The 22,842-nt window shown below is 51.0% G+C and overlaps 10 protein-coding genes across 10 annotated transcripts; 5 read left to right on the top strand and 5 right to left on the bottom strand.

The window, feature by feature from the left end:
- Nucleotides 1-767: 767 nt before the first annotated feature.
- P153DRAFT_429992 (uncharacterized protein) lies at nucleotides 768-1,282 on the bottom strand (the record flags this gene model as incomplete). Its single annotated transcript, XM_033672814.1, has 2 exons — nucleotides 768-1,038; nucleotides 1,086-1,282. The coding sequence occupies 2 exons, from the start codon at nucleotides 1,280-1,282 to the stop codon at nucleotides 768-770; spliced, it is 468 nt and encodes a 155-aa protein (XP_033526153.1).
- Nucleotides 1,283-1,816: 534 nt separating this feature from the next.
- Nucleotides 1,817-3,936, bottom strand: P153DRAFT_374545 (uncharacterized protein; the record flags this gene model as incomplete). Its single annotated transcript, XM_033669525.1, has 8 exons — nucleotides 1,817-2,043; nucleotides 2,093-2,324; nucleotides 2,373-2,853; nucleotides 2,902-3,011; nucleotides 3,065-3,510; nucleotides 3,558-3,654; nucleotides 3,706-3,795; nucleotides 3,844-3,936. 8 exons carry the CDS (start codon nucleotides 3,934-3,936, stop codon nucleotides 1,817-1,819), a joined length of 1,776 nt encoding a protein of 591 aa, XP_033526152.1.
- Nucleotides 3,937-5,132: 1,196 nt separating this feature from the next.
- On the top strand, nucleotides 5,133-7,566 carry P153DRAFT_312452 (uncharacterized protein). The gene is made up of 4 exons (XM_033664843.1): nucleotides 5,133-5,862; nucleotides 5,916-6,093; nucleotides 6,141-6,622; nucleotides 6,682-7,566. Exons 1-4 carry the CDS (start codon nucleotides 5,409-5,411, stop codon nucleotides 7,341-7,343), a joined length of 1,776 nt encoding a protein of 591 aa, XP_033526151.1. The 5' UTR covers nucleotides 5,133-5,408; the 3' UTR covers nucleotides 7,344-7,566.
- A 2,188-nt stretch (nucleotides 7,567-9,754) lies between these two features.
- P153DRAFT_429989 (uncharacterized protein) lies at nucleotides 9,755-10,809 on the top strand. Its single transcript, XM_033672813.1, has one exon. It carries the CDS (start codon nucleotides 10,017-10,019, stop codon nucleotides 10,566-10,568), a length of 552 nt encoding a protein of 183 aa, XP_033526150.1. The 5' UTR covers nucleotides 9,755-10,016; the 3' UTR covers nucleotides 10,569-10,809.
- Nucleotides 10,810-11,836: 1,027 nt separating this feature from the next.
- On the top strand, nucleotides 11,837-12,446 carry P153DRAFT_429988 (uncharacterized protein; the record flags this gene model as incomplete). The annotated part of the gene is made up of 2 exons (XM_033672812.1): nucleotides 11,837-12,030; nucleotides 12,092-12,446. Exons 1-2 carry the CDS (start codon nucleotides 11,975-11,977, stop codon nucleotides 12,444-12,446), a joined length of 411 nt encoding a protein of 136 aa, XP_033526149.1. The 5' UTR covers nucleotides 11,837-11,974.
- A 316-nt stretch (nucleotides 12,447-12,762) lies between these two features.
- Nucleotides 12,763-13,641, bottom strand: P153DRAFT_286593 (uncharacterized protein; the record flags this gene model as incomplete). The annotated part of the gene is made up of 1 exon (XM_033663478.1): nucleotides 12,763-13,641. One exon carries the CDS (start codon nucleotides 13,639-13,641, stop codon nucleotides 12,763-12,765), a length of 879 nt encoding a protein of 292 aa, XP_033526148.1.
- Nucleotides 13,642-15,056: 1,415 nt separating this feature from the next.
- On the bottom strand, nucleotides 15,057-17,067 carry P153DRAFT_286018 (uncharacterized protein; the record flags this gene model as incomplete). Its single annotated transcript, XM_033663434.1, has 2 exons — nucleotides 15,057-16,819; nucleotides 16,875-17,067. 2 exons carry the CDS (start codon nucleotides 17,065-17,067, stop codon nucleotides 15,057-15,059), a joined length of 1,956 nt encoding a protein of 651 aa, XP_033526147.1.
- A 139-nt stretch (nucleotides 17,068-17,206) lies between these two features.
- Nucleotides 17,207-18,536, top strand: P153DRAFT_365320 (NAD(P)-binding protein). The gene has a single exon (XM_033667803.1). It carries the CDS (start codon nucleotides 17,503-17,505, stop codon nucleotides 18,469-18,471), a length of 969 nt encoding a protein of 322 aa, XP_033526146.1. The 5' UTR covers nucleotides 17,207-17,502; the 3' UTR covers nucleotides 18,472-18,536.
- A 14-nt stretch (nucleotides 18,537-18,550) lies between these two features.
- Nucleotides 18,551-19,421, bottom strand: P153DRAFT_383849 (uncharacterized protein; the record flags this gene model as incomplete). Its single annotated transcript, XM_033670278.1, has 3 exons — nucleotides 18,551-18,562; nucleotides 18,599-18,982; nucleotides 19,050-19,421. 3 exons carry the CDS (start codon nucleotides 19,419-19,421, stop codon nucleotides 18,551-18,553), a joined length of 768 nt encoding a protein of 255 aa, XP_033526145.1.
- A 1,074-nt stretch (nucleotides 19,422-20,495) lies between these two features.
- On the top strand, nucleotides 20,496-22,723 carry P153DRAFT_395065 (uncharacterized protein). Its single transcript, XM_033671364.1, has 4 exons — nucleotides 20,496-20,592; nucleotides 20,642-20,979; nucleotides 21,054-21,915; nucleotides 21,968-22,723. The coding sequence occupies exons 1-4, from the start codon at nucleotides 20,521-20,523 to the stop codon at nucleotides 22,400-22,402; spliced, it is 1,707 nt and encodes a 568-aa protein (XP_033526144.1). The 5' UTR covers nucleotides 20,496-20,520; the 3' UTR covers nucleotides 22,403-22,723.
- The last annotated feature ends 119 nt before the right edge of the window (nucleotides 22,724-22,842 follow it).

The raw sequence follows: 22,842 nt of genomic DNA, 5'->3' as shown, positions 1-22,842 counted from the left end.
TGAGACCCACCATCCGAGTCAAAATCTGCAGTCCAAGGTGATTCTTCGGAGGGTGTCAGACTGCCGACAAATACAATATCGGCAAGAAACATCAGAGCACGGCATCTTTCCACGCTTTGTGTTGTACTCCGCGCCAACGGCAACATGCAGTATCACCACATGGCACACGTCCCTATTCGTGCGACATCCGTGGTGCAACATTCTGCAATAGGTGCTCTCACCGCTTCGTGCCAAGGGTAGTCGTGTCGCGCAGGAACTCTTGGAGTGACAGGTTCTTGGGTACGACATACGCCCGACATCATCGACAAACCAGGCGGTTAATTCCGAATTGGTGAGGACTGGGCGTCGCACGGCGGGACGAAAATAGAGACAGGGGACTGGTTCCCTGTTACACCGTGTGCTGTGTCCAAGACCATGCTAATGGAAACCTCTATTCAGGTTGGCGGTGTCGGTGGTAAGATTTGTACTCGTGTAGGAATGTCCTGCATGAGTCGGCAAACCTTTTGTGTTCTGTTAGAGTTGAGAACTCGACACGTGCTAAAAGACATCGTGCTATAACCGATGCATCAGCCTTAGTAAAGGATGTCTGGACTTTCGTGGAGCAGCGCTCAGCGCACCTCTCTGATGTGCTGGGAGAAGTTCGCTCGCTGAAACTCGTGTGGCCTCCATGGATTGGCAGCAAACAGTGGAGTCGTTAGAGGCTATGGTTCGTGATCAGTTCAAACCTCGTCGAACCCCTCAGTCTCGCATCTCGACCATATCGTTCATCAGGGGTATTTCCTCGCTATTGCAGGGGCAGCTTCATGAATCGGTTGTGTGACGACAGAGCTGCTGACACCAAACGGGCCGCTTGTGTCATCATCAGACATGAATGGGGCAGCTGTGGAACCATTCGCGAACAGCCTGGCTGATAACGGTGCTGCTGGATTCGGGAAATACGCGGGTCTTTGTGGTTGCAAAGACATATATGCATGGATCGGCGATATATCAAACATACCAAGCACTCGGTCAATGGCGAGTTGGGGAAGAGACATATGTCTAGCCTACCGTCGAAGGATCGAGGCGCGGCGATTACCTAGCCTTACGACCATGTCGGCCCGATCACGAAGACGTTTTTTCCGTCGGCGTTAGAAGAATCATCAACTGCACACCGGTGGGGATATGGACCATGCGAGCGATCCAGAAGGGTGTGGGCGGTGGCTGTATTGCCAATGAAAGTTTGTCGGTGGGTATGGTCTGATTTGGGCCCCTTTTCTGTGTAGTAATTTACACGTTGGAACATGTTGTCGGATCAACGAAAATCGCTGCACATAAGAAAGTAGTCTCGATCAGTGTTTACGCTAGCCCGACGTGGCGTTCTTGTGTGAGAGAAGCTGACTTTTAATAGGTGTGAATAATCGTGGAAAGAATCACATGTGTATGTCATGTCAACCTTTCAAAGGAATGTCTTCTTCCGGTGTCTGATTTTGGCCAATAGAAAAGCGCTGTACTTCAACACCGAGTCCAGATGTAGTTATCCGGTACGTTAAACCCGCGAAGCTCAGATCGACCATCAGCCACCTAGATAGTGTCGGCATGTCCGAGTTTCAACGTTTTAACTAACAACTTTAGCGTTAATGTTCTTTATGTACACCTGTTTCTTAGCCAAATTCGCAGATTTGTAGGACCGGACAATGACATGAACGACAGAACGCCGACACGTCAATGTCTAATTAGCCAACTTTCGGCCCGACAGTCCATGACATTAGGCACATGGAGAAGAGGTGTATCCACAAAATATTAATTCGAGCTCCTAGATAGCTTCCCACCCTACGTCTCACGACTTTGTGAAAACCTTTTTGGATCCTGGGTCAGTGGGGCTCACCAGCACCGTGTCCATTTCTCGCTCCGATCCAACTGAAGTGATGCGGTTTTCGTACTTCCACGCCGACTGACCGCTCTTGACAGAGGTCCCTCTCGACTTGCGATCACCTCCTTCTTTGACGTGGTTTGCCAGTGATTGGCCAGCCGTGACGAACCAAGGCAACCTACTTCGCGGCTTGACTAAGCTTGGGGTTAGCGTTACACTGCATTGTTACGGAGGACAACTTACTAGTCCAGTACTCGCGGTAATCCTCGTCATCAGGTACAATGCGTCCACAGGTTAGTAGCTTGGTGATGTAAATCATGCCATTGATAGCGGTGTACGTCATAAGGCCGGCTATAAGACCGTACGCTATGCTATACCCGAATGGGATGAACATGATGGTGACAAACGCAGGAAGAGCATCACCAATGTAGCGCCAGTTGATGTTGACTATCTGGCGCATCATCAAGCAGCCGACCTGTGATGAGGTTAGTTTGTGTTGACGGGAACCTGGGGAAGAACTTACGATGATCAAGGTACATCCAGTCGCCCATGGTGGAATTGAAGCAAACAAAGGCGCAAAGAACATGGAGATAAGAAAACAAAGACCGCCCATCATTGCGGTTAACCCGGTTTTGCCGCCCTCCACAATGCCAGCCCCAGACTCGATAAACACTGTGACCGGAGAGGTACCAAAGAGCGCACCAATAGAGATGCAGAACGCATCGGTGCAGTAAGCCAGGGTCGATCGGGGAAAATCACCCGTCTCCGGATCCACAACGCCGCAGAAGCGCGCCATACTATAAAGCGTAGCGGTGCAGTCGATAATGTCAACATAGAGAAACGTAAATAACGCGGCTGCGAACTGTGCGGAATCTTTGGAGACGTCCCAATCCAGAACGTTGAGAGTTTTGCTCATTGGGTGGAATTCGATAACCTGTTTGAAGAATTGCCAGCGATCGTCCCCAATGGGCGTGTCAGGGAAAAAGGTCATAGCAGTATTTCGACTGACTCAAGGTTAGATCCGTTTCACATAAGGAGATTTCGATACTTACGGCCATGAGATAATGGATACGAGAGCGATACCGATAATCATGGCGCTCTTGACTTTGTAGGACATGAGATACGCAGTGAAGATACCCCCACACGTGATGCCGATCCACACCTGGCAAGCAAGATGTTAGCATCCTCGTGCTACAACGAAGAGATTCAACTTACCTTTGGCGAAGACATCTTGTGGCTCGTACAGAAACCGTTGTCGTCTTCGTACTGGTCCGCACAGCCTGAAATCTGAAGAGGAGTGGTTTTGGCGCCGCTCACGGCACCAATACCTACCGAGTCGGACAGACCAATCAGTGCGAGTAGGAGCCCAATACCGCATGCGGCGGCGATCTTTAGTGAGACAGGAATGACTCGAACAAGCCACTGTCGCATGCCGATAAGTGACAGGAACATGAAAACAAAACCTTCGAGGAAAACAGCTGTAAGTGCAAGATTGTAGGAAATGATGCCGTCTCCATGATAGCCTACGACTTGGTAGGCGAAATAAGCGTTTATTCCCATACCAGGCGCGAGGCACACTGGCATGTTGGTGAGCATTCCGAATAGAAAAGAACTGAGACCTGCAATGGCTGCAGTAGCTGTAATAAGAGAGCGATTAAGGTCTATGGTAGAGTCAGTCTGCGTCAACGTTGATTGCAGAATTACGTACCCTGTTTGCAAATCAGATACTCCTCGTCTTGCAAGCAGAACGGATCCGTGGTGTCGGTGCACACACAGTTGCCGCCTGTGTCGGAAATGATAGAAGCCTTCTGGTGTTATTATGGATGTTCACATAACTTGAACCATTCGAGACTCACGTTGACAGCAATAATATAGGACATGGTAAAGAAAGTCGTGAGGCCTGCACGAAGCTCGGAAGTGAATTTGGTATTCGGGATCTCTTTCTCCTTCATGATGCGTTAGTCCTATACCTCAAAACTCACGGTGAGACTTACATGTCCTGAGCCTTCAAGGCGAAAGACTCGTCCGAATGTCGACGCACCAATGTAAGCATTGAGTGCATCGATCGACAAACGAATGGTATCCATAGTTGTGGGTAGAGGATACGAGACCCGTTTCTGACAGCTCTGAAGTCTCGGAAGGTCTGAGCGTCTGCAGGGACTCCTGTGCCAGACTTTTTGCTGCGAATTCAGGTAGAAGCAAGCATAAGATTGTTAGGAAGCAGCGAGTAGAAGCTCGCCAATTATGGGACGATGAAGGATAATAAGCGGTAAGAGTAGAAGGGTAGTAGATGGGGAAATAAAAGGAGACCCCACCGCAAGATAGAGGTTCGTCTCGTTATCCATTCACTGTGTCCATCTTGCAAAGAATAAGCAAATAGGCGGTCCACGCGTCGGGTCACCATCAACCCGCTCCCCTTGTAAGCACGGTGACGAGGTCACAGACCGCAGGAACGCGGCCAACGACAGGTGTCCGGGGTCGCCCTAGTACCTCGACAGGGTTGATGACTATGGCCCCGACCATCACGAATTCTGGCTGTGCGACCTCAATCCTCAACGGCAGTCTGTTGTACCACAAGGGATTTCCATATGTGACATCCTGCATGTTTTGTGGAGAGGCGATAACCATCTCCACGACCTGGTGCTGCCACATGTTGACCTTTGTGGACTGCTTCGATTTTGTACATCTTCGTTGTCTGTAGTTTCTAACGTTAGGATGCGTTGTTTGATCGCCGTGGCGCTACGGCAACTCTCCGCGTTCGGTGGGGGCAAGTGTGCCGGCAACGTTTGATACCTAGCCTCCCTTACGGCTCTTATCGAGTGTGAGTTTGTGCAAGGTACAGCCGCAAGGACGATCCCGTGCTGTCGGCAAATCGTCGATATGGGAGATATGTTTCCTTAATGGGCAGTCAATATTGAATGCAAAGAAAATTGTTTTTGCCTATTGGAAAGCCTTAGCCATATGTTTACATATTTGCAAAGTCAACAATAATTACTGCTTTATAATAATTGCCGTCTTGTGTTGTCTGGTTTGGTTGATTCCTACCTTCTGGGGTTCTTGATCTGCCGAGAGCCACTCATAATGCACGCTTCCGATGACTTATGCACACGCTAAGGGTAAGGATCTTGACGTCGGAGAACGGCGCGGTCGTTCTTTCCAAGGCCGTGTACATATCATTCGATCCAAACTACGCTGCACACGGGATCGCATATGTAGATCAATCTCCAGGAAGTCGGGTAGTCTCCGGAAATCGCTTATGGTGCAGTAGCTTGAGATTGCCTGTGTACGTGGTTGGGAAAGCCAAATTCGATAGGGTGCCACGATAATAAAGTCCCTTTTACTCAGACGTTACAGGGTACCGCAACGCCACCCGTCTAGTGGATGGAGCCCCGACTGCCCAGTTTCTAGGCCATTGCCTGGGTCGGTCAAAGCTTGCCGATTATCTTGTGCCCTGACTTACGACCGTTTAGCACTTCTCTGTTTTGGCTCTCGTTGTCGTCGGTGACGACTTGAATTTAGGCCGGTACTCTTGTCTTGATCCACCCTTTCGATATCGACTATGTTCTCTACTGACCTCACGTGGAACGGAGGTGGCGTGGAAATGGTGGGAGAACGAAGGGCGCGAAAGGCCCAGGAGAGGGCGTCTGGCACGTCTGGAGCGTCGTCGATCAGAACCTCGATCAGTTTTGAGGGCTCAAGTTCCACAAATCGAGGATTTAGATGGGCTTCAGGCTTGAAGAAAGCAAAAGAACTCAAACCTTCCAACATACTACGACCCTTGACAAGCCGCAGTTCGAACGCACAGGTAACAGGCCAGACCACCACTCACAAATCCACCACACATCCTCATGATCTGAAAGACCCCTCGATACAACCGGCCTGGACATATTCGGGATCGCTTTCCTCTAACTTGCCATCTGGAGCGTCTTTGGATTTTCCTGAATATGATACACCCAAACTACATGGTCGTGCACCATCCCAATGCACAAATTCGAGCTCATCACGGTATTCGAGTGAGTTGTCAGCCTCTTGTCTGACATCAATATGATCGGTCTAATAGAGCTAGGAGATGAACACGGATTGGAACTAAGGGCACCTGTTCGAGTTATGACCAACGAAGAGATAAAGCAAACCACCCCTAGATCCATCGTACCAGGTGGGGTCCGGTTAAGTCCCCAAGCCTCTCGAAGAGAAGACTGCTTGCCAGCGGCTGGCTGTGATCCTGAGAAGCAGCGGACCGAGAGGTGAGTACTCCATTCATCGCTTCCCGTTTGTACTAAGATGTTGCCAGACGACAGTACCCCATACAAGTTGAGGAGCATTTGAACTTTCAAAGCCTTGATGACTTAGTGAGCAAGGACAATACTAGCCCAGCCTTGACCACAGAAGCGACACATCATGTCTCACCCCAGTCGAAATTCTACAGACCACTTTCACAATGGGAGAGCCTCTCTCCTCAAGTGATCAGAGAAATAACGATACCATCAAAGCCAGAGACCAAAAAGGTTGCCGTTGCCCATAGCAGTACTCTTGAACTCATTCGCATCCAGCAGTTCATCCACAGCATCGAAGGAACCCACCCCCAGGATGTCCTTGACCGTCTCAGAGAAGACTGGCTCGAGTATTCGGGTGAAGAAATTGAAGATGAGGTGGCACTTGAAAAACAATTGTGGCTATTGACAGGCTTCCACACACTGAATGCGGGCAAGGTTCGGATCATTCCGAAACCGAAGTGCAATACGGGCAGAATCTTGGAGCTCTACGGCAATCTGTGTAAGTCGAGGTCGTGCTCTGGAGTGGCACTATGCTAGGTTATCTAACAATAATATCAGCTGAGGTATATCAACTGTCGGCGACCAATCCACACCAGGTGGTACATTTTCTCACCACCAAAATCCAACGGCAGATATCACTCCCTGGAAATGTGTCGTATCTGACTGTGCGAGAATGCGGTGCAGTACCATTACCTTACCCTGAGAATTACTTCTCTCACATCAGAGCATCTACACTGCCACCTTTGGTTCCCTCCGCCAAGTTACCCGAACTATTCAATGAGTGTTATAAGCTCCTCGCGCCTGGCGGCCTACTCGAGATCAGAATCATGGATGCAGCCCCTTTACGGAGAACAGCCGGCCCCAAGATGAGGATGTGGATTGAAGACAGGTTATCTTTGAACCTTGAGAGACTCTTTCGTTGTTCAAGGCCATGCTTATTAGTCCCTAGTTGGCTAGCTGCTGCAGGATTTGGATTGGCGATTCCGGAAGGCGATCAAAACGTGGCGTTACCATGCGCTTTCGACAAAAATTCATCCGATATAAATTCAGAGCTTTCAGCGATAATAGGAAAGGCTCTATGGAAAGACATCTGGGGTCAGTTTGTTGACGACATTCCGGATGAGTCGAAATGGTGGTGGGAAGACGAGGAGATTATGCAAGAATGCCTGCAGCGCAAGACTGTGTTCGAATGTCGAGCAATATATGCATACAAAAACTGATGGACGTGCCTTTGAATGGATATCGCAACGTTTGATTTCCTTTGTTGACATCCGGCATGGCGTTGTGCGCGGCAATTGTCTTTTGGGATACCCGATTCAAGCGTTGGATCAATTTTAGGTTTTCTAAAAGTCTTGCAGCTAGGTTTCCCTTCATGGGCGGTGTTTGGGCATGCTTGCTGACAGCTTCGTTATCGACGTTGGTGTAGGTCTAAATTAACGACGCGATCGATCTTTCCCCGCAATTGCGTTACCGTTTCCACAGTACCTGACATATTACAAGATCTGATACAAGATCACCTAGCAGCCGCTTATATAATAGAAGCGTACGTGCTTATGCTGCAACTCACAAGAACATAACAGTCAGCGTAAGATTCGAAGTAAATCCTTAATCTAATCACACCATGGTATTGCTTTTGATGCACCTCGTCGACACGGCGCTAATCTGAGCTTTCTGGTGTATGTATGTAAGCATGTTGTATCCCCCACCTTGTTACAGGGTGTGCAAGGTAGTTCAGAAACTACCCATAAGCGATTCGACCCCTGGTGCAGCAACACAGACATAGATCCTCGTCCATCACACTCGTATTCGATAAATTCATTCGGAGATAGGTTGCAGATAGCTGATGGTTGGCTAGTACACGGCCGATGCCAACAAAACTCAAGACATATCGCTTGGGTGTGGGTAGACGCTGCATGCCGAGGGCTGCTACAGTGATCCCCTTGCTCGAAAGCGAACCGAGCCGCTCGATTCTGTATGAGCGTCCAATAGACCAGGTAACATGAAGCCTCGTAGAAGTTGGTGGACAAGTACTAAGCACGGAGCAACAGCCCAGAATGAGTCCTCCTGCATGTCGCCCTTGTTTGCTTCGCGACGCATTACATCCAGCCTATTGTGTTCTCTTACTGATCATAAGGCGTCCAACTTCTTCTTGTCATTGCTGAGATCGCGCTCCGGGCCGTTATGCTCTTCATCAAAGATCCCCTGCACTGCTGCCAGTCCATCGAAGAGCATGCATATTCACCATGCCGTGTAATCTTCGCAGCGTAAATACCTCGGCAATGGTAGTAACAATGAGAAGGGCAAGAGGGAAAAATGCTGTTCGGAAAATGTTCGTGGTGAGAGTGAAATAATGGCCTACTAACAGTTGTGAGTGACGGTAAGTCGCGAGTCACTTTCTCGCTCTTCAACACAACAACCAAAATCACGATAAACGAGATTTTAGCGTTGTAGGATCAGGCTGTCAGCTACTCCTATTGGTGCGGTTACTTACGCGTGCAGAACTATTGTCACCCACATCGTCGGTACTCTAGGTTCTAAGCAAACCCAAGCCGGTCGACCGTACGAGGATGACGTCAAACTCACTATCAACCCCTTTCCGTGGTTCTTGGACGGCTGAGGGTGGTCAACAACGGAGCACTACCCATAGTGGAGTTGTCCGGTAATCGCCCGCTCTAGAGAGAGGAGATTCGTCCTTCTCCTGTTACTCAGAAGAACAAGCACAAGAGTAGGCAGTCAACGACATCGCCTCAACCGCGAAGTCTGTCTCGCGTGGAAACTAGTCGGGTGACTAAATCCAATCCTTCACCAATGTCTTCATTGAGGCTGGTACACAACTCCAAGTCTGCATAGCAATTTGGACTCTACATTAGGGCGTCTTACTAAGTTGCAGCTATCTTACTCTTGCTCTATCACAAAGCGTATGCTAGTAGCTTCGTTGCACCGCATCGAGAATTATCTCACTCCTCCAGCGCCAAACTCTGATCTTCCAGGTAGAAGAAACTAAAGCGTACAGAGACAGACAGGAAATTCTTGATTCCATCGGTACTGGAAGTTCTTGATAGAGGAAAGAGTATGTTACTGAATCCAAGTCTGCTGGTTGCTTACCAATGGAGTTACGTATCATGACATTAATGCTTGCAGCATTTACCGAAATTTTACTCTGTGAGCTTCCGTTTACTCACTAGTACGGCATGTTCATGCATCATGCAGCTGGAAACACCAACGCAAGATCAAGACTCATATGATACCCCAAGTATGGAAAAGGGACCCACTGTGACATTCACCGGACCTTGAGATCAATGAATTAGAAAGCCTATAGGATTTGGCGGTAATACACCCACTCAAGATCACTGAAAGCAGTAGAGATGAAAGGATGCAGTCAGGTAAGCAGAACTAATGTACTAAATCTTACTCCACCTAACCATTATTCCTTTGAGCCGGTCAAGTCCGACAAACTAATCCTTCGGATACCAAGTTTACATAGAATCATGCATTGGAAAGGCTAGTACTGCATATTAGCATCGCATAAGCCTGCATTATCATCAGCAGGATATACTGACAAGATAGGAAAATGTTAACAACACCGCATGAACGTGCATATATTGACCATGGGTAACTCTTGACCAATCCAGACGCAACGGTTTACGTTAAACATATCACGCGGAACAGGTAGCAATGTTGACGCCTTGAGTGGATTCTAGATATATAAAGGACTCTCCCCATCTATCACATAACTATCCAGCTCGATATTCAATCCCTTTGATCGTTCGCCTAGTCTGACGAGTTTCACCCTCGAACACAATTCACTTTGTTTACAACTCACAACTTTACCTCATATCACAACCAACCTCAGTCATACCAGCATTCCCAAAGCTAGGAATCTCGACGAGACTATGAAATTTCTCGTTCTCTCCACCATCATCGGCGCTGCTACTGCGACCAACTTGTTACTGTGGAAACAAGCAAACGCCTGCAGTGGAAGCGGTGCTGTTTGCGTGAACGCAGGCCAGAGAGTCTGCTGTTATCAGCCCGGACAGTTGTGGGGATCAGCCCAAGCTGTTGGCGGAGGAGCAGGTGACGTCGCGGGTCCTTGGACCAAGCAAGGAGACAGTTACTGCGGTATACAGATACGACCAACCAGGCCAATTCCTATCTGTTTCGTGACCAACCTTGAGCAATCCCTTGGAGGCATCACGTGGGAGCATCAAGCAAGAAGGAGCATGGAGCGATCGGCACCTCTCACACCTGTTGAAGCTGATGAGATGTACTCGGACGGCGTACACATGTACGTCATCACCAAAGGGAAGATGGCACGTATGCGGTCGTCGAAGCCGACCGGCGAGAATGAGTTGCTGGAGTTCTTCAAGACGCATGCCGATATGGTGATCAACCAGGAGACGGGCGTCCCCGTTAGCAAAGTGGACGCGTCCAATGCGAGCGAGTAGAAGTAGGGTGTGATTATTCACGACCCATAGGAGGATTACACGACATTACTCGACCACTCATGAAGCCACGAATGGACGGCATCGTACACACATGAACAAAGAAAGACACATACGGACAGTCACTACATTCAACCACCACGAACGCGTTTTCAAAGGGGTACATATGCATGATGAATCACGGTCTTTACCTTATATAGCTTGCTGCGCAGCAATTATCTCGATTCATCACCACTCTTGCTACCACCGAGTACCTCGTGATTTCTACTTGACACCGCGCTTGTATATGCACTGTCCTAGCCTGCGTACAACTCAACGTGATTGCATATTTACACAAGCTGTTGATCTTGAGTTCGTGAATACATCTCCATTTCAACTGAACCCGTAAGTGCTGGAAGGGAGGAAGAAGGAGCTGGGGGCACACCATTCACATACACCGTCTTCTATCTACTACCTCGCTCGTCTATTCCACTGAATGAAACAGTGCAAAAAGGCAGTAGAGTCGTTTCAACAAGCGCATGACGGACGCAAACAACCGATGGATTTACCTTGGTGTGTGATGTTTTGTCGTCCATCTGGTAACAACTTCGTTGTGGATGGTGGATATGTCTAAGCCGATCATGCGATCAAGTTCATTTCTTCTCCGCATCGACTTCGATATGTAGTGTATCCCGTGATCTCGTGGTTCCACGCCATCATTCCTACCGTTTTTGAATGACATCTAAGTTCCGGCCCTTACGTCCATGCAGAATCACTCGTGTCAATACTGCATGCACTAGACGCTTCATCGTCCTAGACTTCAACTAACATATTGGTAAGCCCGACCGTTCTTCAGCTCTCAGCTCTCAGTCCTCTGGGAAAACGTTTCTGCGTCTTGTTATGTGAGAGCAAGTCAAAACAATGAAGTGATACTGATCACGAGGAAAGCCAACTCTGAAATCATTTCCAGAACACCACGACTCTCACAATAAACGAAAAAGCCACAGATTTTACTCAAAAGTGGTCATCGGCATTGACCATTGTCGAAGCAAATGGTGGTATTACTCGTGATTTGGAGAAACACCATCAACTCATCTGCCAGTAAACTGAAATAATTTGAACCGCAACAATGGGAGAATCTTCCTTCCACAGTCAATAGCATAAATGGCCAAGTCGAGATGAAACGTTGTCGAAGTGAAAGTTCAAGTGAGGTCTGAATCGCGAATGTAGCAACGCCAAGACATCCATCTGAACTGAAGCTCACCACACTCCGCTACATCACCAACTCGACAATCCACCTCCAACCGTCACGCGCACGCACCCTGCCACAACCCCAATTGATTCCGCGTACAACCCCACCAAACCCTAAAGGCTCAATAACCATCGAACCACACATCAAACCGCAACAAACCACTCTTCCGCGTTCCACAATGGCGTTCCTAGGCACAGCCCTAAACACAATGGGCGCGTTATTCCTCACGCATGCGTACGCCCCCTCCCCTCCCCATCCAACTACGCACCTACATCCCCACTAACCCCCGACCCAGCGTCTACTCAACCCACGAACACACCGCCTCATACGCCCACACACCCCTCCCCAACGACATAACAATCGAGCTGCTCCTCTCCATCCTGCTGCTCTCCACAGGCATCGTGCTCTCCTTCCCGCGCCTCAAGCCCATCCAGTACGCGACATGGGCGGGTCAGCTTTCCAGCCAGGGCCCGCGCGGCGAGGGCAAGTATACGCGGGAGGGCGAGGAGATTCTGACGGAGAGCGATCCGTTTTCGTTTTTGGGGCTGGATGGCGGGATTGGGGGGACTGGCGAGGGGAGGAGGGGGTTCTGGGATGTGAGGGGGAAGAGGGGGGAGTATGCTGCTTGGGCGAGGAGTGGGGGGAAGTAGGAGGGTTGTGGGGAGGTGGGTCAAGAGGGTGTGGTATGGATGTCACGCTATTTTGAGAGAGGATAGAGGGTAGGACTGACGGCGTGTAGAGTGCGATACCGTTGTACATCTCATCGAATACGGTTACGAAGTAGTCGAAGTTTGATCATTCTGGTTGTTCCTGGCTACATGCCATAGTGTTTCCCAGACCACAGCCTGCAAATTTACAAACGCCGTTATTCCTGAGCGCCCCGCTTGAATACATACACAAACGCCATCAATCCCGCAAAACGAGTCCTTTCAATCGTCAATTTCCCAAGTTGAACCTCTCCACCTTTCAAGCATCCCCCGTCATCTTCTCCGCCGGCGTCCCCCCACACGCATGCACCTTGCAAACCCCACACCCACTCCCCTCCATCGCCTTTCCAATCGCAGCCACATCCGCACTCCGCCTCCTGCCCTCGCCCTCCCCATCCCCAGCATTCACATCAACACCACTAACCCACCACACAGCCGCAGCCACAATCCGCATCACAACATCGACCTCCTCCTCGCTCCTCGGCGCATAAATCAGCACAAACTCGCGCGGCACAAACCGGCGGTACCAGCCCCCCTTAGCCAGCGGATGTCGCTCCCCAAGCCCATGCTCCAGCACCAATTTCGCATCCGCAGGATGCAGCGTCAGATGCAGCGAGCCGTCGGACGGATGCGCGTGGCACACCTCCCCGCCGCAGGTGCGCGTAATAGGCAGCGTAGCGAACAGTCCCGAGCTGTGCTTCTCAAAGCAAGACGTGCGCTCCATGAGCATGTTGCGGGGGTCACGTGCCAGACTCTGCAGGCGGGCGACGAGCTGGGCGTAGAGTTTCTCGGAGCTTTTCTGCGTCTGCTGGCGCTGCGGGGCGATGCCTTGGACGAGGGGGCGCCGCGTGACACGGCGCGGGAGAGAGCGTAGGTAGCCTTTTTGCGGGCGGAAGTGTGGGGGGATAGGGAGGGGGCGGTAGGGGTCGCGGAGCGAGACGAGCGAGAGGGTCTTTATTTTTAGGTAGCCGAGGGGGGTGGAGGGCGTGCCGCCTTTCCCGAGCGAGAGGAAGGCTAGGTAGTCGTTGTAGATGTAGAAGGCTGTGAGGATGGGGAGGACGAGTGTGAGTATCGTGGTGAAGATGTGGAGGTGGGCTTCTGAGAAGTTCGAGACGAGGTCTACGGGCCGGAAACGCATGGTCGACTCCATGGTATTGGAAGTGTGTATGTATGTATGTCCTTGTTGAAAGGCCCGGTCGTGCTCGACAAGTGAAGTAGATATCGGTTGATCAACAAAGAAGCAGGAGGTGGACCGTTAAGCTTGTTTATACCCTAATCCAACACTGTACCCCATCCGCAAACTGGAGGAAAAGGAAATAATTCGTTTGCAGCAACCCGCGTGCCCCCCAAAAGTTTAAATGTGTTTGTTTTCCCCCCCCTTCCCCAAATCGGGGATGCAGCACAGCAGATCAGGGTCCGCGGACGTTTTTTCAAGCCAAAAAATGACGATCAATTGACAAAAGACCTACGAAGTAAAGCGGAGCCGGGAAAAATTAAGGATTCCAAGTATGCGAAACAATCAAAAAAAGGCTGTTCCAGATAACTAGGTAGGATTTCTCGATTCGAAGGCTCAATTCACTTTATCTCCCGTCGTGGTTAATCCATCCCCCCCTCAACGCGAAAACCTCAATCCCCCTTTCTTATACACAACTCGTATCCAGCACTGCTTCAGCCCAGCCCAGCCCAGCCCAGCTCACCCCCTCGCGCGGAAAAAAAAAGTCCACACGAGACGAGCAAACGAAAACGTCCAAACGTCGTCCCCGGTACGCGAATCCCGCACGTGCGCATGCCTGCTTCGGGTTAAGCGGGGTGTGGGGCAGGGTGCTTGATTGGCTGCGCGTGGAACCGGGCCTGTGACGTAGCGGTGATCCCCGGGTTCGACGTCCGTAGTCCGTCACAGTGCGTTTGGCCTATCGGCGATTTGGGCGACGCGAGGCGAGGCGGGAGAGGGGAAGTGTAGGTGAGTAAGTGGTGGTGTTCGGTTGGTCGGTCGGCTGTTTGGTTGGTTGGTTGGTCGGTCGGTGAGGTTTGTTGGTTGAGGAGATATTCATATCCGGTGTAAGTAAACCGCCTTGTTGTCGACTCGCAGACTTGAATAACAGTACAGTATCACCCACCTAGCTACACAAACGATACCACAATCAACATCCCGCGAAACCACGACGCCAATAATCCTCCAGTTGATCCGCTAACAAAGTGGTCCGTCCGTTCGTATCTTGCAGCATGCAGTGCAAAGCCTTAAGCGGTGATACTCGAATGCGTTGTCAAAGATCCGGGTGTACCATGTCGTCCCCAGTATTCAGTATTGAGTCTGTGCTCAGGACGTTAGTTGGTGGGGAGCTGGAGCCCGTCAAGATTACGGTGGTGGTTCGACTTTTGGGAGCGGGCTGTCAGTCCGTCCGGAACATTTATCAAGTCTTTTTTGTGGACCTAAAACTGCGCAGGAAGATAGGTACGGGATATGTTTCCAGATAAGAACATACTGCATGAAAGAACACAGAAAAATCACCAACAAACAATAATGGTATATCGTCAGATCCTCCACCCAGCTGTCTACAACTTTCTCGACCTAACCAACCCCTTCTTAATACCCGTAAGTTCACCGCCATAGTTCGCGCCCCCAGCCGCGCTCTTCGCCTTGTCAAACACGGGCATCATACTCTTAAGCTTCTTCTGCTTCTCCTTGTACTTCTCCTTCTTCTTGACACGCGGGTTCCTGACGCTCTTCTTCCTGTGCGGCGTCAAGCCCTTGTTCTTAGCAATCTGGTAGGTGATCATCCTGCGGCCGTCGTCGCCGATGACTTCCTCCTCGACGACCTGCGCGCCTTCTTTGGCGGCGAGAGCGTAGGCGGTCGCGCGCTCGGATTTCGCTGCTTTCTTCGTGTTGGAGCGCGCGGCGATCATGTCGTAGTAGCCGTCTTCGTCAGCGTAGTCTTCGTCGCGAGGCGGTGGGGACTCGGCGCCTGAATCGTCGCCTGCGTCTTCGCCGAGGGCGACGCCGGGCCCGGCATCTTTGTGCTGCCCGCGCTTTTCGGCTTCGGCTTGGAGACGCGCCTGGCGGTCCTTGAGGCGCTCGCGATGTGGGATGTCGGCATCGCCGCCGTAGTCTTTGCCGGCTGCGTCGCGCTTGTTGGCCTTTTGTGTGATTTGGGAGGTGTAGAAGCGGAGGGACTTCTTCTTGCGGGCTTTTTCGGCGAGTTCGTGTGCGGTGAGCGTTGTTTCCTCGCCAAAGTCGGAATCGTCTGCGTTGAGGAGGTTGAGCTTGTCGGATGCGGGCTTCTTCTTTTTGGATGCCTTTTTCAGGGCAGTCTTATCTGTCAGCGCTGCAAGGGATGCGAGTCCTTCTTCGGTCTTTGCCAGTTTCTTGGCGCGACGGGTTTCTGCTTCTGCTTTGGCGATTTCAGCTGCGCGCTCTGCCTTGCTCTTCCTCTGGTTCTTGGCCTTCTTTTCTACCACGACAGTGTCAAGTTCGTCGTCCGAGGCAAAACTTGCTTCCCCAGTGACTGAGAGCTCGTCGCCGTTGGAGGCATCCACCATGGGATCTGCGACTGGCAGACTTTCGATTCTTGACCACAAGGTTCGGCACTCGAGTATGCTCTCCATAACGGGATGTTGATGCAGCTCTACGGGGTCAAGTGCTATGACTGAAGAGCCGTCGTCCTTTGCTGTCGACCCAAGTATAGCAAAGTACATCGCCAGTGCAGCAAGATAGGCTGCGCAGGCTCGGTACTTGGTGATTGCCATGGGCGTAGCATGGCCTTCTCCATCCGCTTTGCCTGACTTGGCTGCGCGTGACTTAAGTAATCGTTCAGCGGCGTTGGCAGCAGCCGCCAACTCGTCGTGTAGCGGTTGCAGACGCATGTATTCGCGGGAAAAAAGATCGAACTCGGGGTAGCGCGTCCTCATAATCTTGAGCTTCTCCTCCTCGGACATGCTATCCGTAATCTGCAGCTGTGGAAGGACTTCTGTGACGACGGCGCCCAACTCTGCATCCTCGCCTTCTTGCCCCATCCACTCGTCCTCGTCAAAGCCAAAGTCTGCCTCTGTCATGGCCTGTAGCTGCTTCTTCTGTATCCGACGCGCTTCCGTCTCCTCGTCAAGCGCATCCTGCTCCGTCTCTATGGCGTCTGCATTGTAGTAGTCTTTCCTCGAGGCGCCCCATCCACCAACATCCTCGTCTTCGTCGTCGGCGGCTGGCTTGTCGTCGTCGGCTTCAAGGTCGTCCGAGTCGGCATCATCGTCAAAATTGTCCTCGTTATCGTCCGAGTCGGCGCCGTTGTCGAGAATTTCCTCGTCGGATGCTTGCAGAAATTTGTCTAGCACGCGCAATCAGCTACCATAACCCAAGTTTTTGAATATGCTTGGACCAACCTTCCTCCTGCCACTTCCTCAGTTTCTTGGCAGCTGGCCCCTCGTCCAGCAGTATCTTGTCGCGGTTGATTTGGAACTCATCGCCCGAGTCGGCGACATCCTCCCAGCTGTTGATGGCGAGTTTCGAATCTTCTTCTTTTGGCGCCTTGGGCTCGCCATATGCGCGACCACCGGCCTTCCGCTTCTTGGCCATTCTCAGTCACGTTGTGGTTTTGTGGCGTGGTTATGGTCGTAGATGCTTGGACTTTTTTTTCGAAATCTTCGCCGCGGGAGTCGTTAGGCCTTCGCGCTAGGCTTAGTCACCCCTCCATTGAACATCAAGCAATGGCAACGACATTGCCGTTTCTAGACGGGGCGTAGTGCTTACGGAGGATTTCAGTTCTTCCATATCTGGTGCTTGCTCCTCACGTCAGCAGAGACGCGCCGTTTTCCCTCATGTCTCAACTCCTCCCAGCACTCGCCATAGCATTGTCGGTTCTCGTCGCATTCATCAGTCTGGACATTATGGGCTTCGCGTTCTGGAAGAGCAACAAGTTCCCCGTCGAGGGGAAGGTAGAGTCGCCATCTCCACTCTACAACACGAGCTTACATTACACAGACGGTTCTCCTCACGGGTTCATCCCAAGGCATGGGCAAGGAAATCGCCCGACTCCTCTCCGAACGCGGCGCAAACCTGATCCTCGTCGCGCGAACAACGAAGAACCTCGAATCAGCCGTCACCCACGCAAAGGCGCATGCGAAGAACCCCTCAATCCAGCGCTTCCACTACATCTCCGCCGACGTGACTTCCGAGGCGGAGAACGCGCGCATCCTCGCCGAAGCAACGACATGGAACAACAACAAGATGCCAGAAATCGTGTGGGCTTGTGCCGGCGCCTCAGTCCCCGGGTTGTTCATGGACACCAGCACCGACACGCTCCGCAAGCAGATGGACCTGAACTACTTCGCGGCCGCATACCTCGCCCACAAGACGCTGCAAGCCTGGTTCTACCCGTCCACCCCCCACACGCCGCAACACCAAGCCTCCACATCCGGGGAGTCGCCCCGACACTTCATCATCACCTCCTCAGCCGTCGCCTTCGTCGGCCTGGCAGGCTACGTCCCCTACGCCCCTGCCAAAGCAGCCCTCCGCTCCCTCGCCGACGGCCTCCGCTCAGAAGTCCAGCTCTACAATGGCGCGCGCCGCTGCACGAAGCCCTCTACCACTGGCCCAGCCCCTGCTCCCTTTGACGTGGACATCCACGCCATCTTTCCCGGCACCATCCTTTCTCCGGGCTTCGACAACGAGGAGAAGTCTAAACACCCCGTCACCCGCGAACTCGAGTCTTCGGACCCGCGCCAGACCGAGCTCGAGGCCGCTACATCGGCTGTGAGGGGTTTGGAGAATGGAAATTTCATGACGGCGACGAATTGGCTTGTGCAAGTGCTGCGTTGGGGCAGTATGGGGAGCAGTCAGAGGGATAATCTCGTGCTGGATACTGTCATGGCGTGGGTTACGACCGTTGTGTGGTTGTTCATGGTGCCGGATCTGAATGGCAAGGTTTGGGGGTGGGGGAAGAAGGAAGGCATGCCCAAGTTGAGGAGGAATGCGCAGTAGATAGTGTAGCTTCGAGATACCCGTCTAGCTTGTTAGCGAATATTAGACGTTAATAACTGCCACACTTTCATCCCTGGTTTTACTCCGTGGCCTATGCCATTGCAAGCCGGCCGGGCAGTCCACCGACCCATTCAGACTCGGGATCAAAATCAAGTAGGTCGCAATCCGGCTCGAGCTGGCGTATCATGTACGGAGGCACAAGCACAGCAACGACCATGGTGCGGTTCAGCGCGTCAGTCTGATGTCCCTTGACGAAGCAGTGCCGCGGATAGCACCATTCACCATCCATTCCTGGCTGGGCGTTCCAATGTGTACCGAAAATCATGCCCTTCAACCTCGGGCACATGTCGTGTTTATCCATATAGCGAAAGACAGCGTTGGCGAAACGCTGGACCTCCCACGTGATGTCGTTCGGCCCGTTATTTGTGGCGTCTCCATATGCTGGGGGTTCGATGAGCTTGGGAAAGCGGAAGTGCAGGATTCGCAGATCTTTTAGGTGTTTAAGAGGGTCCTAAATGTCGTGGGTTGTTAGCCATGATGTGTGGTCAGGGTTTGGAGATAGAGTTCTGTGTACTGACCAGCCTTGCAAGGAACTCGTTTCCCCTTCCCGTCCAATTGGATGGTGCCAAATCGTCGCCCTTGATTTGATAGCCAAAGAACTGCAGTTGGGTACATGCTTGACACAGTCGCTCCAAGCTTGTAACATGCATGACATCAAAAATTGCAGGATCCACTCCAAGCGTGTGAAGCGTGAGGGTACGAAGAGAAGGACCAAAACGTTCCAGTCTTTCAAGGACATTTTCCTCTAGTAGTCCGTAGGTCCACGTTATATGTAACGTTGCGAGGTCGCTGAGGTTGAAATCGATAATAGGAAGTATATTGTCGATATCAATACCACGTAAGGTCATATGCTCGAGACGTGGGGCTTCCAGGCGAAAGACTTCGCCCATTTCGTGCAGGAAGTCTTCGTTCAGGCAACAGTCCAGAGTCAGCCGACGCAAAGTACTGCAGTTAATTGCCATTGCCAGCGGAGCAAATAGCTCGTTGAGCTCGAAGCCAAACAAACTTAACTCCTTCAGGCGTGGAAGTGTAACCGAGCTCAACGATGTGAGCAACGGAGCTACCTTCCTGCAAGTCCCATCGTCATAAGTGGTGCTTAACGCAAGACGTTCAAGTTTTGAAAACGAAGAATCTGAGCACAATGTATTGAGTGGCAGAAACACGGTGTGCGAATCGTCAAAAAACAAGTCTAGGGTGTGAAGATGTTGTAGACGTGTTTGGTCATGAAGACCTTCGGGCGGAAGACCTCCCCAAGGCATGTACAACTCGCGAAGGTTTTTCTGGCTACGGGCGAGACAATTCGTTATTTCGAGAGACAATGTATTGGTCGATGTTAATCTTCATTCAACGTCAGCATTGGGGAAGCGAACAGAGTGGTAGCAGCACAACACATAGATATCCCGAGAATTCGAATGCGAACACATAGCTTACCGAAACGAGTGCAATGAGTGCTCAGGTATCAACCCCAGTATCATTAGAGCACGAGCTGCGAGTACGTCTGGATTTTCGTTTGGTTCGCTCTGGGGCTGTCCAGTATGATCAATTGCTCGAAAGAAAGGTTCCTCCGGTGGGGGACATCCCTCAAGGGAAAGATGCCGGATAAATTGCAGATGAGGTGCAAAACCATCAGTTATACATTGAACGAAGCAACTGACATCGTCAAGCTTATCATCCCATATATTCAGCTCAACTATATGGTAAAGTCGTGGGATCGTGAGCTTGTGGCATGCTTTCGATGTTTGGCACAGGGCCTTGAGGTCTGCCTTTAAAGTGATACAGTCGAGAACCAGTAACTGAATGTCAGCTGGAAGGGTCAAAACCATCGCGAGGGTCAATGTGTCATGGTTGAGCGATGAAGGTTGAGGAAAGGGCGAGAGCGGGCCGCTAAAGAACGCGCTAAGCCCACGCGAGCATGTGAGTAACGCGTTTTGCGGGGTCGATTGACCCCACTACCTCAGACCTCACCATGATGAAGTACTCACAACAACGATGATCATGGAAGCATACTCTGAGACACGAGTAGATCTTGTAGAGGATGTTAAGAGGACGGTACTAGACTATGTATATATCCCCATCATACTGTCGATATACTTCCAACAATTCAACGTAGATATCGCTCCCCTCGGACCTTAAAGCCCTGTGTCTGACTAGCAGATCTTGGCGCGACGTTACCACCAAATGTTTGTATACAAATATCGTCCTTGACATTCGATTCCGTGACGGACAGCTTTCGACATTCGATCGTTGCCTCAAACACGGCGCTCTAGAATACCTACAGCATGCGAGGACCCTCACTCTTCTAGACACGTCAAAGCATAACCCTTGCTCCACTGTGCGTGGTGATGATGTGGTTCCTGAAGGCTCAGTGTGGAGTTCGCGGAATGAGATGGATGAGTTGTTGTTGCACATTCTGCACCAGTTTCCAAGGCACATACTCCGAACGTTTGGGTGCGTATGATTGCGATGCGACTTGCTTTTTACGTTTCAGCAACCTGGGCTGCATACACTGACGGCTTTCGCAGCTATATCTCTAAAGTCAAAATCAGTACGGCATGTCTCGATCTGATCAATGAACGCCAACAGTCGATTCAGAACATGCATGTTACCAAGTGCGATCCTCGCCAGCTGATCGCCCCTTCAAGGCACTGTATTACTGCAGGCTTTCATGATGATGAATTAAAGACTCGCGGATATCTCCAACTTGCTCAGGCTCTGCCTCCCCTTGACTTTCTGCATCTTATCTTCTGGTCTGGTTGGAGCTCCGCAGTATGGGAGTACTGGGATGACCCGCATCCGCACAGCCTCATTGGTGACCGAAAGATATTGGCCAGACAACTCACCCTGACTGGATATATGCCGCCATCGTTCACATCTAAAATAGGACTCCACTTTGATTGGTCCATAGTGACAAGCTTGACATTACTCCAAAGCTATGTATGGCCACCTGACCAACTTGCCCAAATCACGGAATTACAGCATCTGACACATTTCCACCTCAACACCAGCGCGGCTCTCCAACTCGACAGTGCTGAAAGCTTATATCAGCTCTTTGAACGCAACAAGAGCCTCCAGAGTGTCCACCTCGGCCTAAGCCAGCTCGCAACGTTGTCTCTGTCATGGTTCCCCGAAAAGAAAGATCGTATTCCCGGTCGTGTACTCCACAAAGCGTATCTTTGGCCCCTGAGGCATAGCCTCAAATCTTTGTCTCTCCATGACCCTATGCTTTACCGTGATTATCGCGATATGCACAGTTCACCCGGCATATTTTCTTATGGAAGATTCAAATCCATCTGTGGAAACTTTCCCCATCTGCAACAACTAGCCTTACAGGTACCTAGTACTTATGCAAAGCTGTCAGAGCACGGAGTCCCTCGGACCTATGTGGTAAGTCTCCTTCTCGTATCACTTTCAATCCCATCACTTAGTCAATATACAGAAATGTATCAGGCAACTCAAGGATCTGCGCATCTTACACTTCCACCAGCAGCGACTGGCGATAGTTCCCCAGTCCAACACCAGTGGGAAATATACAATGGCCTCTAAAATCCATGCTTTCGCTAACAGCTTGTTCCAATGGTCACACACCAAATGTCCTAGCCTGAGAGTGTTTATCTGGGGTATGACCGGCAAGCCGGACGAGGCACACGAAGAGATGGTACGCGACACCTTGCGGGAAGGCCAAACTTTGGAGCGAGTTCCTCAGTTCCTGTTTGTGAAGAGACAGAGGAAACTAGATTGTGGAAACACGCAGGTGTATGCGGCTACTGTGACGCCTAGTCAACTCCGAGAAGAAGTTCCTGAACTCGACCTGCTGTCATACGATGCTGGAGATCCGGAGCTGGACCTTATCGCGCAACGAACCGGCTGGTAGCAAGCATGCCTGGTTCGAAAAGATGACCAACTTCCGATTTAACAAGTCAGCAAGTGATGCCTTGAAAATAAGTTTTCTATTGATGTTACTTGAGGAATGAAGTTTTGCTATCTCCACTCTATTAACCGCCATGTCGTCTACTGCCGTGAGGACAATGCTTAGATTGACCACTACCTGCTTTGTGCAATTTCGACCGTAGAAGTATCTGCACCATCCTCAAGTTGTTGTGTTACTATGACAGCTACTTTTCGGAGACTGTGTGTTGTCTCGAATTAACGCGAGGATGCTTTGTAACTCTATGAAATATGTTAAGGAGGTCGCGGAGAAGATGGGGGTGATGACGACAGCGTCGCGTCTCTCGCTAAGCAGCAACGGGGCTAGCAGGAAACGGGGACATGGTACCAAGCACCTTCACAAGCCACTCTGATATCTCTCACCAG

Source organism: Dothidotthia symphoricarpi (assembly GCF_010015815.1).
Source record: "Dothidotthia symphoricarpi CBS 119687 unplaced genomic scaffold P153scaffold_6, whole genome shotgun sequence".
Classification (NCBI taxonomy): Eukaryota; Fungi; Ascomycota; class Dothideomycetes; order Pleosporales; family Dothidotthiaceae; genus Dothidotthia; species Dothidotthia symphoricarpi.
Note: the sequence above shows the minus strand (reverse complement) of the source record. Positions and strands in the feature narration are given on the sequence as shown.

What these genes read in the sequence shown, in the direction of transcription:
- P153DRAFT_365320 (XM_033667803.1), top strand. Translation starts at nt 17,503, where the DNA reads ATGGGCAAGGAAATCGCCCGACTCCTCTCCGAACGCGGCGCAAACCTG.
- P153DRAFT_429989 (XM_033672813.1), top strand. Translation starts at nt 10,017, where the DNA reads ATGAAATTTCTCGTTCTCTCCACCATCATCGGCGCTGCTACTGCGACC.
- P153DRAFT_312452 (XM_033664843.1), top strand. Translation starts at nt 5,409, where the DNA reads ATGTTCTCTACTGACCTCACGTGGAACGGAGGTGGCGTGGAAATGGTG. An exon ending in GAGCTCATCACGGTATTCGA is followed by an intron (nt 5,863 to 5,915) that starts GTGAGTTGTCAG and finishes TAATAGAGCTAG; the next exon opens with GAGATGAACACGGATTGGAA. An exon ending in GAGAAGCAGCGGACCGAGAG is followed by an intron (nt 6,094 to 6,140) that starts GTGAGTACTCCA and finishes AGATGTTGCCAG; the next exon opens with ACGACAGTACCCCATACAAG.
- P153DRAFT_395065 (XM_033671364.1), top strand. Translation starts at nt 20,521, where the DNA reads ATGATCATGGAAGCATACTCTGAGACACGAGTAGATCTTGTAGAGGAT. An exon ending in AGAGGACGGTACTAGACTAT is followed by an intron (nt 20,593 to 20,641) that starts GTATATATCCCC and finishes AATTCAACGTAG; the next exon opens with ATATCGCTCCCCTCGGACCT. An exon ending in GAGTCCCTCGGACCTATGTG is followed by an intron (nt 21,916 to 21,967) that starts GTAAGTCTCCTT and finishes GTCAATATACAG; the next exon opens with AAATGTATCAGGCAACTCAA.